Genomic DNA, 18,443 nt, shown 5'->3' with positions numbered 1-18,443 from the left:
AAGTTACAGACCTTTTCTACCCTACCTCACCTCTATCAAGAACAGCTCTACAGGGACTTCCCTGGTGGTGCAGTGGTTAAGACTCCACACTCCCAATGCAGGGGGCCCAGGTTCGATCCCTGGCCGGGCAACTAGATTCCCGCATGCATGCTGCAACTAAGAGTCCACATGCCACAACTAAGGAGCCTGCATGCTGCAACTAAGGAGCCTGTGTGCTGCAACTAAGGAACCCACGTGCCACAACTAAGGAGCCGGCAAGCCGCAACTAAGACTCAGTGTAACAAATAAATAGTTCTACAAATGAATATCATATCTAAAAGACAAAGTGTATAAGAAAAAGTGACAAAATAACAATGCCTTAGGTCTGAACAAGTCAATATTCCTACACCAGAATCAAATGCACCAATCATTACTTACTCAGACATTCTTTCAAAGCCAAAGCCTGAACATTAGCTAACTGTTTCTCTCTCTGTATAAGCTGCTCCCCAGAGAAATTTGGAAGTGACAAAAGGTCAAGAGGAAAGCCTGAAAAACAGAAAAAAGTCAGTATTTAAGACGATTTGTAACAAAAATCAATATTCAGTCCTCAAGAAATGTGTTATAACATAATTAAAAGTCAATTACTCATCTTTCTTGACCTTGCATATTTCAAAGTAAATAATAATAATTGAGCAGCAGAAAATAAGTGTACTAAATTATTTTGCATTTTAAACTTTGACCTCCTTCTTAAATTGAGAGAATTTAGGTAGCAGAATAGAATTCCTTCCACCACCTTTTCTTCTACCTGCTTGGCTCTTGAAACTCTTACACAAAACACAGACAGAGTATGGGAGCTGGTCTCCAAAGATGGCTTCCCAGTGAATCACACTTCCTGCCACTCATTCGCCGTGCAGTCCCTTCCACAGTGAATCTAGGTTGGCCTCACGTAACTAATAAGGTGTAGTGAAAGTGACAATGAATGGCTAGGTCACAGGAAGCCTTATAGCTTCTTAGAACAACTGCTCTAAGAGCAGTTAGCAACCATAGAAGGAATCAGACTCCCCAGAGACCATGATGTTGTGAGGAAGCCCAAGTTGGCCAGGAGGACAGGTCACGTGAAGAGGAAGTAGGCTCGCATCTGTTCCAGCCATCCTAACCCAGGCACCACGCGTGCAGGTTAAGAGCCATCTTACACACCAAGCCCTGTTAAGTCTTCAAAATGATTGAAGCCCCAGCTGTGTGTGACTGTAGTCATATGTGGATCTTCAAAACAGAAACATCCAGCTGAGCCCAGTCAACCTACAGGACTATGAGACATTATAGTAAATCGCCATTATTAAGCTGCATTTGGGGTAGTTCGTCATACAGTGATAGGTAACCAAAGCATGGAGCTTGGAGAGAAAAATAAAAAGATGGGCAATAAAATAGAACGAGACGCTTGAGAGAAAGTAAGTGAAAATAAGAAATAAATTCTAGAAAAATAATACTTGTTTAAAGTGGAAAACACTAAAAATTTTCCTATTTGGAATTGAAGGCTGGCCTACTAAATTTTACTAAGTATAATGTATAAGGGATTAATTCTCTGCACTCTAAACTGTCCAAATATGTTATAAAATATTTAAAATAAAAGTAAATTTACTGAAAGTGAAATGGAGTTTGGAGACAATAAGTTCATTAAAAGTTAAGTATGTACACAAAGAAATGTAAAAATGTTTTGTTTTCCACCTAAAGTTAACACTTACTCAGTTCGGTCTCTTCTGTCTTTGCTTTCATCTTTCCATGAATTAAACTGAGTGCAAATGAGCCATTGATTTGGTTGGCTGAGTGAATCAATGTGGCTTTACACTTTCTGTTGCCATTACCTTGTAACAAGAGATAATAGCTAGAACTCTCTCCTTTCACTTCAACATCTGGAACTAAACAAAAACAATTATTTTGTTAAGTATGTGAAAATTCAGCAGACAACATAGCAGAATCATACATTTGATCCATAGGATATAATGACATGTCTATGTTATTTCAAAACAAGGTGTTACCCAATACATTGGGGGCAGTAGTTGTTCATTTAACTGAGGAAGCTGTTAAAGCAGAGAATCATAACAAAAATGATACTCACAAAGCATATACGTTTTACTTTACATTAATGTAAAGTAAAATTTACATATATATTTTACTTTAAATTAAAACTATGTGTACTCATTCATTAACTTTTGATGTGGCTCATTAGCATTCCATATGTCTTTCCTATATATCCACACCCGTAACGTATCAACTACTATTTCCAGCCTCTCCTTCTTTAAAGTGGAACAAACTGACGCCTGCAAGCACACACAGCTCAACTGTGGGAGCAGAAGTGTACAGATATACTTAAGGGTAGCTTTTTGGTCCCTGCAGTGTGCATCCATAATGTATTTTACAGGAGGACTGGAGAGCATTCATTAATCTGGCTTGCCAGAAACGTGAAGGTCAGTTAAGACAGTCCAGTGCATTTTAAAAACAAATCAAGTGAGGGTTACAGTGAAGGTTGAGGAAAAACTGTGAAGCCTTTGAGACTAAAAATAGAAGTAGAATCCCTTTTGTTGAAGATGGTGAATTGGACATAAGCATTTATTTTCATTATCTCCTGAAATTCCATGAAATGAGAATAAATTTTAAAATAGCATAAAACTACAAGAACCAATGTCTGAGAGAAGAGACAATAGCAACTAAACCTTGAAAGCAGGAAAGCAGATGAACAAATGGTAACAGACCTCAGACTCTCAATTGTTAAGGAAGCTGAGAAAAACAATAGGGAAAGCTTGGAAGCAGCAAAATTTATACTATAGCCCCTGACAAGAGACTCTGGGATGGCACTGCAAACAAAATGAAGGTGAAATAGGAAAGGAGGTTGAAAGTCTACCTGAGAAGCAGTTTGGCTCCTGACCCTTCTTATTCTATTCAGGCAAACGACTGTCCTCTCCCCAGCCCAGAAGACTAGTGGTTACTCTCTGGAGAAGGTAAAACAAAATGCCTCTGGCCTGGGAGATTCAAGACAGAGCTTAGGGTTGGAGTTGAATATCACTGCATTAAGTGAATGCTTGTATAGTGAATATTGAGGCCCTTTACCTTTCTTCACCTACATAACTTCCACCATTCTGGAAGCCAGATAGTAGAATTGAGCCTTCTTTTAGAAATACGGTCAGTACTAGGGGAAGGACCAAAGAATTCCAACCTTGGGATTGCCTAATGTCTCAGTGAGATCACCCTAAAATGAAGATCAAAGTCAACAAGCTCCAAACATGCGCTCAGATTTTCCAATCAGCTTTCTCATACCCCCTCTTAAATAGGACCAGGCAGCCAAACACTATGGGACGTCAGGGAAAGTCTCTAGTATGAAAACCATATGGCAAAGCAAGCAAACAGAAACAAAGTGACTTGTAGGGAAGCAAAGAATATACAGTAAAAAGAAATCATAAAACAAAAGCAAACAACAGACAAATCAGGCACTAAAATCCTCAGAGAAGAGACTATATTGCATCCATTAAATAAGAACAGGAAATTGTAAGAAAAGAACACTAAATAAGAAAGAGCTCATGGAAATTAAGAAAGCAGAAATATATATTTCAACTAAAAGGTTAGCATATAAAGTTCAGTGAATCTATCAGAAAGTAGAGTAAAAAGTCCAAGAAATGGAAAATAGGAAGAGAGACACACACAAGCTATGAGGAACAACATTCTACCAGGAATATTAGAAGAGAGAACATAAAAAAATGGAGGGAAGGAAATTATCAATAAAATAATGATAAGAACATTTTTCCTGGGAATACCCTGGCAGTCCAGTGGTTAGGACTCAGCACTTTCACTGCTGGGGGCCAGGGTTCAATCCCTGGTCAGGGAACTAAGATTCTGCAAGCTGTGCAGCACAGCCAAAAATAATAATAATAATAATTTTTTTCCCAAAAAACAAAAAAGCTTCCAGGCATGCTAGAATAAAATAGACACACCAAAAATAAAAACAGACCCACCAAGGTGCATCATCATGAAAATTCAGAAGACTAAGAAGAACAAGTATATTCTACAAAATACCAGAGAAAACTTAGGTTTCTTATTTAAAAAAATGAAAAATGAGAATGGCACAAGACTTCTAAGTAGCCTCACTAAAAGCTGGAAAACAATGGGACAACTGGGAACAATGGGAACAATGCCTTCAAAATTCCACTGGAAAAATATTCTCCAACCTAGAATGCTATATTCAAATGAGACGGTAGAATAAAAACTTTTCCAGGCATAGAGGGTCTCAAAAATTTCCCTCCTATGCACCTTCCCTCCTATGCACCTTTTCTCAGGATGATTTTAGAGAATGTGCTCCACCAAAATGGGAAAATGAAAACAACAGGAAGATTAAAGGATCCCAGGAACCAACAAAGAAAGCAAACAAAATTTCTATGATGAAAAGAGTCTTAGATCCAAAAGCTATGGAACAAATCTGGAAAGTAAAACCAACCAGTCTAGATTAGGCAGGTCATAAAGATCCAGAAGAGATTTCTTACATATACATGATTGATAGGATGGTTAATATGCTTTAATGTACTGAAAGGAGTTTCACAACTAGGGGAAGGCTTTGTGATTGAATTTTTTAAAAAAATCATTAACTCTAGGTAAAACAAACTATTGTACAGGAAAGAAAAATAAAATATAGTATATGGCTCAACTGTGAATAGTGATTAGATCATAATAATTAAAACAATGAACATTAATCTAAAATTACTATATGACCATTCTGGGAGGACTGAGAAGAAAATGTGAAATGAGGAAGAATGTAAAGGAAATGAGAAGAATGTCAGTGTGTAGTAAGGGCAAAGTGAAAAAGGATTCATACTTGTCAGTGTGGGAACTTACTATAAAGCTACAGTAATCAAGACAGGGAGGCACTGGTATAAGGACAGACATACAGATTAATAGAATAGAACTGAGAGTCCAGAAATATGCCCTCACATTTACAGTCAAATGGTTTTCAATAAAGGTGCCAAGACAATTTGATGGAGAAAGAACAGTCTTTTCAAAAATGGTCTTGGAATAACGGGACATCCATATGCAAAAGAATGAAGTTGGACCCTTACCCCCTACCTCCCAATATGTAAAAAAAAAATAATTCAAAATGGATCATAGATGTAAATGTAAGAGGTAAAACTTTAAAATTCTTGGAAGAAAACAGACAAAGGCATAAGTCTTCATGACCCTAGATTAGGCAATCATCTATTAAATATGAGACCCGAAGTACAAGCAACAACAACAACAAAAAGAAATAGAAAATTGGATTTCATGAAAATTAAGCATCTTTGTGCTTCAAAGCACATCATCAAGAGAATGAAAAGTCAATCCACTATGGAGTTTGGGTGATAAATGTGTCAATGTAGGCTCATCAATTGTAACAAAGGTACCACTCTGATGTGTGATGTTGATAAGGGGGGAGGTTATACGTGTGTGGGGACATGGGCTATATGGAAATTCTCTGTACTTTCCACTCAGTTTTCCTGTGCACCTAAAACTGCTCTAAAAAAATAAAGTTTATTAATTTTAAAAAAAGTATCCATATGACAAGGCTGCTGTTAGGATTAAATGTGAGACGCTGCATGGAAAGTGCTTAGATCACTGCCTAAAGTATTCTAATTGCTCAATAGTACCAATTAAAAAAAAAGTCAACCCATGAAATAAGGGAAAATTTTTGTAAATCACGTATTTTATAAGGGATTTGTATCTAGAATATATAAATAACTCCTACAACTCATAACAAAGAGACAACTCAAAAAGTGGGTAAGAAGTCTGAATAGGCATTCCTCCATAGAATATACAAATGGCCAATAAGCATGTGGAAAGAGTGGAAAGATTCTTAACATCATTGGCCAATATGGTCACGTAAATCCAGACCACAAAGAGATACCACTTCACATCCCTTGGATGACTATAATCAAAAATACAGACAATAACAGGTGTTGATGAGGATGTACAGAAACTGGAACCCCCGTAAATTGCTGCTGGGAATATAAAATGGTACTGCCACTTTAGAAAACATTTAGGCAATTCTTCAAAAAGTTTAACATATAGTTAATATACAATCCAAAATCCCATTCCTAGGTTTATATCCAAAATAATTTTAAGCATATGTTCACACAAAAATATATACACAAGTATTTATAGCAGCATTATTTATAATAGCCCCAAACTGTCAAACACTTCAACTGATGTGTGAATAAATAAAATGTGATATATTCAAATGACTGAAATATTATTCAGCAATAGAAAGACATGAAGTACTATACTACAACATGGATGAACCTTGAAAACATTATGCTATCCTTGAAAGAAGGCAGTCATGAAAGATGGCATACCATATGACTACGCTTAGATCAAGTGTCCAGGCAATCTACACAGACAGAAATAGATTAGTGCTGCCTATGGGCTGGGAAGAGAAGTAGGTGATGGGAATCAGGAGTAACTGCTAATGGGCGTGGGGCTGCTTTCTGGGGAGAAGAAAATGTCCTCAAATTGATTGTGGTGATGGTTGCACACTGGTAATCCATCCTGTAATAGACTAAAAACCATGCAATTGTATTTTAAATGGTTCAATTGTATGGTGTGTGAATTATAACTCAATAAAGCTGAGGTTTTTAAATTTATAATGATTTTAGGAATATAAGGTTCTGCTCACTAAAAAAGTTCTTAGCGTTTTGAGATATATACATAATATATACGTGTGTATTTATATACAGTATATATATAGTATGTGTGTGTACATATATATATGCTAAGAAAAAATCTACTGTAACTTTATTACAACAGTTTATTTCACAGATATGAACACACTGTGGGTTAAAGACTATCCCCCCAAAAAACCATGAAGTACAAAAAAATTTTTTGCAATTAGCTAGCAATACAAACAGTAATCCTGTTCTTAAACATCAGTCCTAGAAAAGGAATTTAAATAAAGGTTATCAGAAAGGAACAACACTGTTACCAGTTGTATTTGAAACTAAGATTTGCCAAGAGTTATAGTGACCTTAATTCATTTACCAATTTAGCACCTTGCCAATTCAAGTTATATGCCTCTTCAATCCATGACATTCTTTCCACATTTATTTTAAATCCTGTCTCCCAATGAAGGTACTATAAAGCACTTTAATCACTGAAGCCTGTAGTTACAACAATCTTATTTTCCTCAAGAGAAAAATGTTTATTTTAAAGAACTCCCCTAACCATAATGACCATGCAGTCATTTAAAAAACTTTGCTCCAGATTTGGCAGGTGTTAACTGAAGACTTATCAGATAACTTTTATGTAAATACCACAGAGACTAACAGATTTACAATTAGCATAGTTATTCAATTCCCATAGCTCTTCCTAAAGAAATAAGGGAAAATGATTACAACAAAACATTTCTATTTTCATCTGTTATTTTTACACTATCAACTTATAAGAGATTGATTGGCTTGCATGCCCCCTCTCCCACTAAAAAAACATCCACTTTGGATCTACTATATAGGTAAAATGGGAGAAGCAGAAATTCCAAGTGTCCTTTAGTTGTATCAAATTTTACGAATAACATATGAACTATAATGAAGAGATGTACCACTATTAGTTTCATTAGCAAACAAAATTCTAGTATAATAAAAATCAAGTCATATTTTATATCAATAAGTTTCTCAGTGGTTCTTAAAAGCCAGTAACACCCTTTCTTTTCTTGCACTGTTAGTGGGAATGTAAATTAATACAGCCACTATGGAGAACAGTATGGAGGTTCCTTAAAAAACTACAAATAGAACTACCATACGACCCAGAAAATACCACTACTGGGCATATACCCTGAGAAAACCATAATTCAAAAAGAGTCATGTACCACAATGTTCATTGCAGCACTATTTACAATAGCCAGAACATGGAAGCAACCTAAGTGTCCACCAACAGATGAATGGATAAAGAAGATGTGCCACATATATACAATGGAATATTACTCAGCCATAAAAAGAAACGAAATTGAGTTATTTGTAGTGAGGTGGATGGACCTAGAGTCTGTCATACAGAGTGAAGTAAGTCAGAAAGAGAAAAACAAATACCATATGCTAATGCAGATATATGGAATTAAAAAAAAATGGTTCTGATGAACCTAGGGGCAGGACAGGAATAAAGACACAGATGCAGAGAATGGATGTGAGGAAATGGGGAGGAAGAGGGGTAAGCTGGGACAAAGTGAGAGAGTAGCATTGATGTATATACACTACCAAATGTAAAATAGATAGCTAGTGGGAAGCAGCTGCATAGCACAGGGATATCAGCTCGGTGCTTTGTGACTACCTAGAGGGGTGAGATAGGGAGGGTGGGAGGGAGGCGCAAGAGGGAGGGGATATGGGGATATATGTATACGTATAGCTGATTCACTTTGTTATACAGCAGAAACTAACACAACATTGTAAAGCAATTATACACCAATAAAGATGTTAAAAAAAAACAGTTCAACAATATAAAAACAAAATCATATTAATGTACAGAGGAAATAATATTCCATATTATAAAATGAAAAATATCCCAGGATGATTAGGGGAACAGGATATTCTGGTTAAGTGAATAGTCTAAATTATTGATGAGTATTATATATATTTCTTAAGAAGCGACTAAATAATATACCCAATTATTTTGATAATTATGCCAAAAATTAAACAATAAAATAAAATCTAGCCTTCAATGTAGGCATTTTAGGAAGCTATACACTTTCCAACAGTTACATCACTGTAAATTCTAGACTCAACTTTTGAAATGGTCCTTAGGTCAGCTAGGGAATCACAAGAAAAAAATGTTAATTACTTTACATTGATAAAGCAATTCCAAAAAATGTATTGCCTAGCTTGATCCCCCACCTTATTCATCAGACTAAGCTTTGAACAATTTATCGTAAATTTAAAAATAAATCGTAAACTGCCACTGAGACTCTCCAAGAAAATGCCCTGGGGCTCAATTTTAGAAAGAATCTAACATGGTTTAAGAAATAATAGTATTGTGGAATAGGTGTTGGAAGCCTCCTACTAAGAAGATTCCAAAAATGTAGAAGGATTTATAGATTCCACTATGACTATTTCAACCAATTAAATAACATTAGGATCATAAACTGTATGAAACACAGTAAAATACACAATATTGTATTCTTAGTTGAAACACAGTAAAATACACAATATGAAAGCTACAGTGAATAAAGAAGTTATTCAGAAGATATTTCAAGATCTTACTCACCATCATGAACAACAATGATCCTTTATTGTTTCACAGACATAGAAAGGATTTAAGATAGGACAGAATAGGGAGCTTCCCTGGTGGCGCAGTGGTTGAGAGTCTGCCTGCCGATGCAGGGGACGCGGGTTCGTGCCCCGGTCCGGGAGGATCCCACATGCCGCGGAACGGCTGGGCCCGTGAGGCATGGCAGCTGGGCCTGCGCGTCTGGAGCCTGTGCTCCGCAACGGGAGAGGCCACAACAGTGAGAGGCCCGCGTACAGCAAAAAAAAAAAAAAAAAAAAAAGATAGGACAGAATAACAAAAAGCTATTGCAGAGTTTACAAAGTGTTTACCTTCATTACCAATAGTGTCTAACAAGTTTGCAAGATATACTAAACAAGTATATTATCCTCATTTTCTAGCCAAGGAATTAAAGGTCTAAAGTAGTTATCCTTAAACCTTTTTCTGCCTCAAAGCATCTGAAGGACTTTCAGAAACAGTGGCTCTCCAGCCTAGAGTTGAAGAGAGCATGCCTAGTGCAGAGGGTCTCAATACTGGGTGCACATTTGAAACACTTGGGTGCTTTTACAAACTACTGATGCCCTGATCCTCCCCAGAGATTTGCATTTAATTGTTTTCAGGTAGGGCCCAGCTTGACTTTTTCTTTTTTGATAACTGCCAAGGCTATTCTAATGTGAGCTGGTATTAAGAATTACTGAACTAGGATAGAAACAAAACTCTGCATTTAGGTCTAAGAGCCTTCAGGTGATTTTTGCCAAAAAAAAAAAAGTTTTAATGAGGTATAATTTACATACACATGTCAGAGTCTAAGTTTTATTAGTTTAAGGAAATTATACAATTGTTTATCCATGATTATAATTCAGTCTCGAAAGCTTCCATTATCTCTTTGTAGTCAATCTCCTTTCCTGCTCATGGCCTCAGGCATCTATTGATCTGCTTTCTGGTCCTTCTGCCTTTTTTAGAAATTTCATGTAAGTAAAATCATGTACTAGTCTTCTAAGCCTGACTTTATAAACTTAGTAATATTTAGGTATACTCAAAACTTTTCATGTCTTTTTACTGCTGAGAAGGATTCCATTATATGGACGAAACAAACCATGTTCATCTGTTCACCAGTTGACGGATATGTGCATAGTTTCCAATTCTTAGTTATTATGAATATTGCTTTTATAAACAGCTGCTTGCAAGCATGTGTGAACATATGCTCTCATTTCTCCTGGATAAATACCTAGAAATGGAAGAACTGAGCTGCAGAGTTAAGTGTAAGTTTAATGGCCCGACTGTTTTCCATAGTAGCTGTACCGTTTTACATCCCCACCAACGTGTGAGACTTGCAGTTTCTCTGCATCCTCAACAAAATATGATAGTCACTGTTTTTAATAATATCCATTCTAGGGTTTCCCTGGTGGCACAGCGGTTGAGAGTCTGCCTGCCAATGCAGGGTTCGTGCCCCGGTCTGGGAAGATCCCACATGCTGCGGAGCGGCTGGGCCCGTGAGCCATGGCCGCTGAGCCTGCGTGTCCGGAGCCTGTGCTCCACAACGGGAGAGGCCACAACAGTGAGAGGCCCGCGTACAGCAAAGAATAGTAATAATAATATCCATTCTAGACAGTTATTATAGAATCACATTGTGGTTTTCATTTCCCAAAAGATTAATGATGTTGGGTATCTTTCATGTGTTTTTTTAGCTCTTCATGTATCTTTAGAGAAATGTGTATTCAAGTCTCTTACCCACTTATTAATTGCAATTTCTCCTTACTACTGAGTTGTAAGAATTTTTTTTATATACCTGTCCATTGTAAGACATATGATTGAAACTATTTTCTCTTAGTAGCCTTTAAAAGTTTTTTCTTAATAGTTCTTCAAAAAGGAGATTTTTTTTTAACATCTTTATTGGAGTATAATTGCTTTACAATGGTGTGTTAGTTTCTGCTGTATAACAAAGTGAATCAGCTATACGTATACATATATTCCCATAACCCCTCCCTCTTGCCTCTCCCTCCCACCCTCCCTATCCCACCCCTCCAGGTGGTGACAAAGCACCGAGCTGACCTCCCTGTGCTATGCAGCTGCTTCCCACTAGCTACCTATTTTACATTTGGTAGTGCATGTATGTCAATACAACTCTCTCACTTCATCCCATCTTACACTTCCCCCTCCCCATGTCCTCAAGTCCATTCTCTACGTCTGTGTCTTTATTCCTGTCCTGCCCCTAGGTTCATCAAAACGATTTTTTTCTTTAGATTTCAAAATGGAGGTATTTTTAAATTTTGGTGAATTTATAGATTTTTTTTTCTTTTTACAGATCATCCTTTCGGTATATATGTTTTTTAATAGAGGTTTTGTAGTTTTAGTGCTTACATTTGGGTATATGACTCATTTTGAGTTAATTTTTATGTAAGATAAAAGTCTAAAAATTACATATTTTATATACATATATATGTAATTTTTGAGTTTTTACATACGGACCTCCAATTATTCCAGTACTGTGTTAAAAGGACTATCCTTTTCCCATTGGCATCTTTGTCTCTATTCTGTTCCACTGACATATGTGTATTCTCCAACACCACACTGTCTTAATTACTATGGCTTCATAGCAAGTTGTGAATCAGGCAGTGTAAGTTCTCAAAAGTTGTTCTTCCTTTTCAAAATTGTTTTGGCCATTCTAGATCCTTTGCAATTTCATATAAATCTAGTATTCATTTGTCAATTTCTATGAAAAGTCCTCCTGAATTTTGTTAGAGATTAGATTGACTCTTTAGGTCAGTTTGGAGAGAAGGACCATCTTAATAATACTGAGTTTTCTAATCTATGAACACAGTATATTTCTCCATTTACTTATTTATATCTTCTTCAACTACTCTCAGCGATGTTTTGTAGTTTTCAGTGTACAGGTTTTGCACTTCTTGTTAGATATAGTCCTCAGTATTTTATTCATTGGTGTCTGGTCTAATATCCTTCCTTCTACTTCACTTGGATTTAGTCTTCTAGCTTCTTGAGGTTGATGTTTAAATTACTGATTTTAAATCTTTCTTCCATTCTAAGATAAGCATTTAGAATACTCTTAGTACTGTATTAGCTGCTTTCCATAAATTTGATATGTTTCTATTTTCATTCAGTTAAAACTATGTTTTTAATTTCACCTATGTGCTATTTAGAAGTGTGTTTAAAATTTAGTTTCCAAGTATTTAAAGGAGTTCTCAGATTTCTTTCTGTTGTTTATTTCTAATTTAATTCCACTGTAACTGGAGAACATACTGTGTATTATATCTATTCTTTTAAATTTATTGAGCCTCATTTAATAGCCTGACAGATATATGGTCTATCCTGAAGAATGTTCCATATGTGCTTGAAGAGAACCAGTATGTTCTTGAGTGGTGTGTTTAATAAAAGTTAATACAGTAAAGTTGGCTGATTGTTTTCACTGCTGAATTCCCAGCACCTAGAATAATGCCCTGAACATGACGGGCACACGATAAATATAAATATTTGCTGACTGAAAGAATACTTTGACTCTGCCACTGAAATCTCTTTCAAAATCTTTATCTAAGTCCTTTACCTTTTCTCAAGATCAAAATTATTTATAAATCAGTTACACTGAGTCATTTTAACCTTAGTTTCAGCTCACTATTTTGAAACACTTCGATCACACTGACTTGAGTATGAAGAAGGCACTTGCTTCCTCAATTCAAAATGCTTCATTAGTCCTTGCTAATAATTTTTTTTGCCGAGTACCTTTAAAATGTTTCCTTTCAAAAGAATTCCAATTTTTTAAAAAATGAGGCAACAATAGAACTCAGGATTATGAAATGATCATGGATGACCGGTAGAAAGACTTGAGTGGAAATTCTGATCTCACCCTGTGACCTTAGACAAATTTGTTGATTTCTCTGTACCTTAGCTTTTTCATTTGTTATATAAAATTAGGCAATGATCAACATCCAATTTTTTGACAATTTCATAAAACATCTCTGTGAACATATGGTGAGCCAGGCTCTTTTCATTATACAACTGGCTTTTCAATATAGTTTTAAATATAGAAGCCTTTCTTCAGAAATGTAATAAGGTTTAGTTAATTGCATTTGTTCATATAGTTCTTTTACGCTTTTCCCAGTACCATAATACTTTCTGGGTATTTCACTGCAAAACACTTTTAAAAATCATTCTTTAAAATTGGGCATTGTTCTTCTATTTTAGGTCAAACCATATGAATTGCTGATATTTTAACAATTTTTGATATACAAAGAGAGGTTCAAACTAATACATATGTCCTATGTATAATACATTGATACATCCCTTTATTTCATCAAGGGATGAAACATTAAACTTAAGCAACTGATAAAAACTGGAGCACAAATTTTGGTTCACATTGCAGTCCATTCAGTCTTTCTTTACTTTTCCAGACAGCGGTTATTACTAACTAGAAATACACTACATATTTCACTTATTATTTTACAAATGTTTTTGAGTACCTATTAAGTGTCAGGCACTGTTCCAGGCACTGAGAATAAAGCAATGAATAAAAGTAAAAAAACTTCACTTTGTCTCTTCTCACTTCTAGTGAGAGAAACGGACACACATTTAGTATATTAGATGGTAATCAGCACTAAGGAGAAAAATTAGAGCTGGGAAGATGGAGATGATGTCAGGAAAAGAGTCCATTTGCAATTTTAGATGGGATGGCAAAAATTAGGTCCTGAATGAGAAAATGACTTTGGAGTAAAGGTTTTCTGAAACTGAGAGACCCAGCCATATGCCTATCTGGGGCAAGAACTAAACCTGTTACCTCCACTAACATGTAAGCTCCCCAAGAGCAAGTTCTTTGTTCAATTTACTGCTGGTCCAGCATGTAAAACAGTGCCTAGTATACTGTAGGTGCTCAATAAAAATATCTGTTGAAAAACTGAGTATTTCATGCATATACAAACATATAAATGCTTACTTCACACATCTGAGCTGTTATCTGTACCACAAAAGGTAGCATAATAACGTTTGCACACCTTGTTTTATTTATGTAATATCTCTTAGGGATTGTTTCAGCCCCTCCTCAGTGCCTCTTTTCTATGTTACAGGATAAATTCTAGAAGAGGATGAGCCAAGTCTGTCTTGCTCACCAGCAACCCCCAGATTGCAGTACCATACCTGATTCATAGTATCTACAAAGCATGAATAGAAACGTGACCGAGTGAATGCATGAATAACAACATGATAAAGGTGTAAAACCAGGGAATAGTTTTAGGAAACAGTACAAAGTTTAGTCTGGAGGATAGAGGACAAGGAAGGCGACAGCCAAGAACAGTTGGGCATGATTCAGTAGGTTATGGGGAAACAGAGTTTTGATTTAGGAGGCTGATAGTTAATACCTTATTTTGTAGTGAGAGAGGCCATTAGTAGTGGCACTATGAATGGGATAAGACGTTTTCCTATGTAAGAGGCATCAAAACTTACACTAGCTAAAACTTGACTACTCTTTACAAAAGAAGTTCTGTCAATGGGATAAATAATTTCCCCTACAGAAAGGGTTATGGGTAAAATAGAACTTAATAATCAACTGTTCAATTTGATTGTTTCTACTTCTGAGATTAAAAAAAAAAAAAAGATTGTAAAGTGTCAGCTTAATCAGCCCTTAATGATATGGCCTAATCAACAACTTGGCTTCGAAGATGGTCATGTGATATATGTCTAATTATTATTCAGAAGTTACTAATACTAATCCCCAAATTTTAAGAGGTGATAATTAAAAAAAATCAAATCAAGCCTCATGATAAGGTATTTTCTTAAAGTTGCAATGAAAGTCATGAAAAAAAAAACTAAGAGTAAATTCTAAATCAATAAATTATCTTAGAAAAAGTTACAAGAGGAAAAATAAATAAAGGGTTGTCCAGAATACACTCAAGTTTAGTTAAGAGATGTTACTATTCATGTTAATAAGTTGTAAACCTATGTAATATTGAGAAATGGATATTATCCTGTGATTTCACGTAGCATAGTGAAACTGACTCTACTGCCACCCAGTAAGTCTACTTCTGATTTTGTTTTAGCATCTGCCAAAATCACCAGGTATACACTTATTCCCTGTGAGCTGAGAAGGGTTAAAGCCACATTTCTTCACGAATTAGTGCAGTGCAATAAACTACATTAACTATGTCTCTTCCTCCAGGAAGCCTTCCTGAATTCTTAAGGCTACGTTAGGTCATACACTCTGAAAGTATCCTCCACTTTACTTTCACCCTGATGGATAAAGAGATTTATAATGATTTTTCAAAGTGCCTTCTTCACTTGACTATAAACTTTACAAAGAAAAGGACCATGCCTCCAATTCCTCAAGTGTAAGAACCCAGTTTGACTTCCCTTTATTTCCCACACTTTGCACAATACTCTATATTATGCAATAAATAGTATTTTGATATTGATGTTAATGATTATAACTCTTTAGGGTCTTCCAACTACCATTTACTAAACCATTTTCTAACTTTTCCTCCACTTTACCTTGAATTCAGGTATTTCTAAAGGTCCTATCCTTGGATCTCTTCTTTAGCTATGTTGTCTATGTGTTTTTTCCCAACCACTCCTGTTTCCACTATCACCTTTATACACCCGCGGTGGACTTTTACACTGGGGGCTTCCCAGTATTCAGACCCTTGTATAGTCACCTCCCTCTTGAATCTGGCCCATTCTTGTGAGTAGCTTTAAATAAGAATACAGCAGAAGTGACACTTGGCCAGTTTTGGGAATAAGCCTTAAAAAGTCCTTGTCACCTCAATTTTTCTTCATTTTGGAATCTTGAGTAGCCATGTAAAAAATTCCAGCTAACCTGCTCCAGAGATTACAAGAAAAAAGCACGTGGCAAGGAAAAGGCGTTGAGACTACATGGAGAGAGAAAGACAGCTGTCCCTGCGTCCCATCTGAGCCCATCCTCCAAACAATCCACAAGTTCAGCGCAGCCACATATCAGTGACCACTGGTAAGACTGGCAGAAGAACTGCCCAGCTGAACCTAGCTCAAACACAGAAGTATGAGCAAACAAAGTGTTTGTTCTTTTAAGCCACTTAGTTTTAGGGTGATTTGCTGTAAAACAGATAAACAAAAGAGCTGGTAAACTAAAAATCTAAATCTCCTGCCCTGACCACTCTCCAGAGATATACATCTAAACTTCAAACACTAACTTTAAATTTCCACATAGATATTATCTACATTTCAAATTCAACACTTGCTAAAATGAATTTTAGTATCTCACCTATTTCCTATAAAGTACTGTGTAAACCGCTGATTTTAAAATCGTATTCCTCAGAATTCTAAGGTTCTAGAGTACTTCTAGAGATTACAATCTGGGTAGATACGTTTCAATTCCAGTTCTTAGTCCCATAATATCACAGGTCACAAAAACTAAGTATAAGCTCAGAATTAAACTAAACAAATCATCGTCCAATTAAAACTGAAAACACTGAAACAAAGTACGAAGGAACACACTTTAGCTCTGTGACTTTGGACAAGTAACTAACATTTTGACCTGCAATTACTTAATGAAGTATTAGAGATTGGATTTAAATAATCTGATTTTATAATAGAAATTAATGACATCTTGAATGTAATAGATTATTAGAGAGGCAACACAGTGCAGGGGTTAAGAGCAGAGTGCCTGGGTTCAAATCCTTGGAGATGTTAGAGCTATTAATTGGCAGAATCTTGGTTCACATCCTGTTTCTGCCAGTTAATAGCTCTGTAACTTCTCCAAGTCCCAATTTCCTCATCTGTTAAATGTTTATAAGGTTATTTTAAGTTTATAACGTTATTATAAAAATTAAATGAATCAAGATTTCTAAAGTACTTAGAATACTGCATAGCATATAAAAAGCTGTTAAATAAATTCTACAGAAAATTGTAATCACAAGTTTGTTTTTTTAATATACCATATAATAAATTAATCTATTTCCATAAATTTTATTCCTGAAATGTCTCTGAGAAACCCATGTTTAATATAATTAACTATCTAATTAACCAAAATTTCTGCCTTTAGAACACTGATATTTTATGAATGAATAACGCTGTATATACTTTCTGTTGCAGTAGGTTGTTAGATAAGAAAAACATCTTAAAATGATACGGGTCCTCTTAATCAGTAGTAATAATATATTTTCTCATAAAGAAATGTTATCTCCATTTCAAAGTTGATAAATACATTATTTATGTGGCACCATTAAAACTTAAAAATTTACTACTTACCACTGATTGTCTTAGGCTTTCTAGCTATATATTCCTTCCATTTTCTTGAACTGAGCTGGCTGGGAGGAGGAGTAAGTATGCTACTAATGGTACATGGCAATACAAAAAGAGCACCAACCTGGATAAAACAGAACATATTTTTAGTGAGTGCACAATGAAATCAACTCTAAAATAGCGTCATCTGACAATTTTCCACTCATATTTCACCTACATAACACGTATTTAGTCACATTCTTTCCCAAGAATTCCACTATAAAAACTAAAAAAAGAAAAAAACAAGAACACTGCCCTACCTCCACCAAAAAAAAAAAAAGCCAGAAAACAGAGAAAGGATTCAAAGTTACAGGTATCCGTTTTACTTCCACTGAGTCATGTGTCTCTGAAAACCGTATTCACAATGTTTAAGTTTAGGTTGTGGGCATAATTTCTTCGTATATCTGCAAATCAATGAGAGGTCACGAATTCTATCCTCAAAAGATTTTGTCATACCGAGTTATACTTTTATAAACTTTTGACTGGATGGATTATTGGTCTGGCTTCAAAATTAGAATCTAAAGGCAATTTCAAAACTTTTGTTGCTAGATATCAGAGATTTAATGCTAGTAGGTATAAAATTTAGAGAAACCATGAATCATATGCCAGAAAACATACAGCAGCTTCTAACTGATTGATGAGCAAACTCAACTTATTCATCCTTGTATTCCCAGTGCTGGGCACACAGATGTTTGTTAAATATTTGTCCCCCCAAACCCACCATAATATATTTAGGTAAATTCTCAGTTTGGTTAAGCACTGAATAAAACAAACTGCAACCTTGAAAGCTGTATTTTGCCTGTTATTTTAGAAATGTAAGCTACAAAATCAGCACATCCCAATAAATACATTTTTTGTTGTTTTTTTTTTTTTTACTTTTGGGGAAATTTAGGCAAGGCATTTGCTATCAATCTCAAATCTAATGCAAAAATCACTTTTAACTGTCCTAT

The 18,443-nt window shown here is 35.5% G+C and overlaps 1 protein-coding gene across 1 annotated transcript in view; it reads right to left on the bottom strand.

Annotated features, from left to right (window-relative positions):
* Window positions 1-18,443, bottom strand: part of MTBP (MDM2 binding protein) — a 73,936-nt gene that overhangs the window by 37,296 nt on the left and 18,197 nt on the right. The window contains exons 11-13 of the mRNA XM_060127701.1: window positions 17,461-17,578; window positions 1,722-1,895; window positions 418-525 (exon numbers count right to left, since the gene is read on the bottom strand). Of these exons, the coding sequence (XP_059983684.1) occupies window positions 418-525; window positions 1,722-1,895; window positions 17,461-17,578 (400 nt within the window). The remainder of the gene's footprint in view (window positions 1-417; window positions 526-1,721; window positions 1,896-17,460; window positions 17,579-18,443) is intronic.

This window comes from Lagenorhynchus albirostris, chromosome 17 (genome assembly GCF_949774975.1).
Source record: "Lagenorhynchus albirostris chromosome 17, mLagAlb1.1, whole genome shotgun sequence".
Lineage (NCBI taxonomy): Eukaryota > Metazoa > Chordata > Mammalia > Artiodactyla > Delphinidae > Lagenorhynchus > Lagenorhynchus albirostris.
This window is presented reverse-complemented; position numbering and strand designations above follow the sequence as displayed.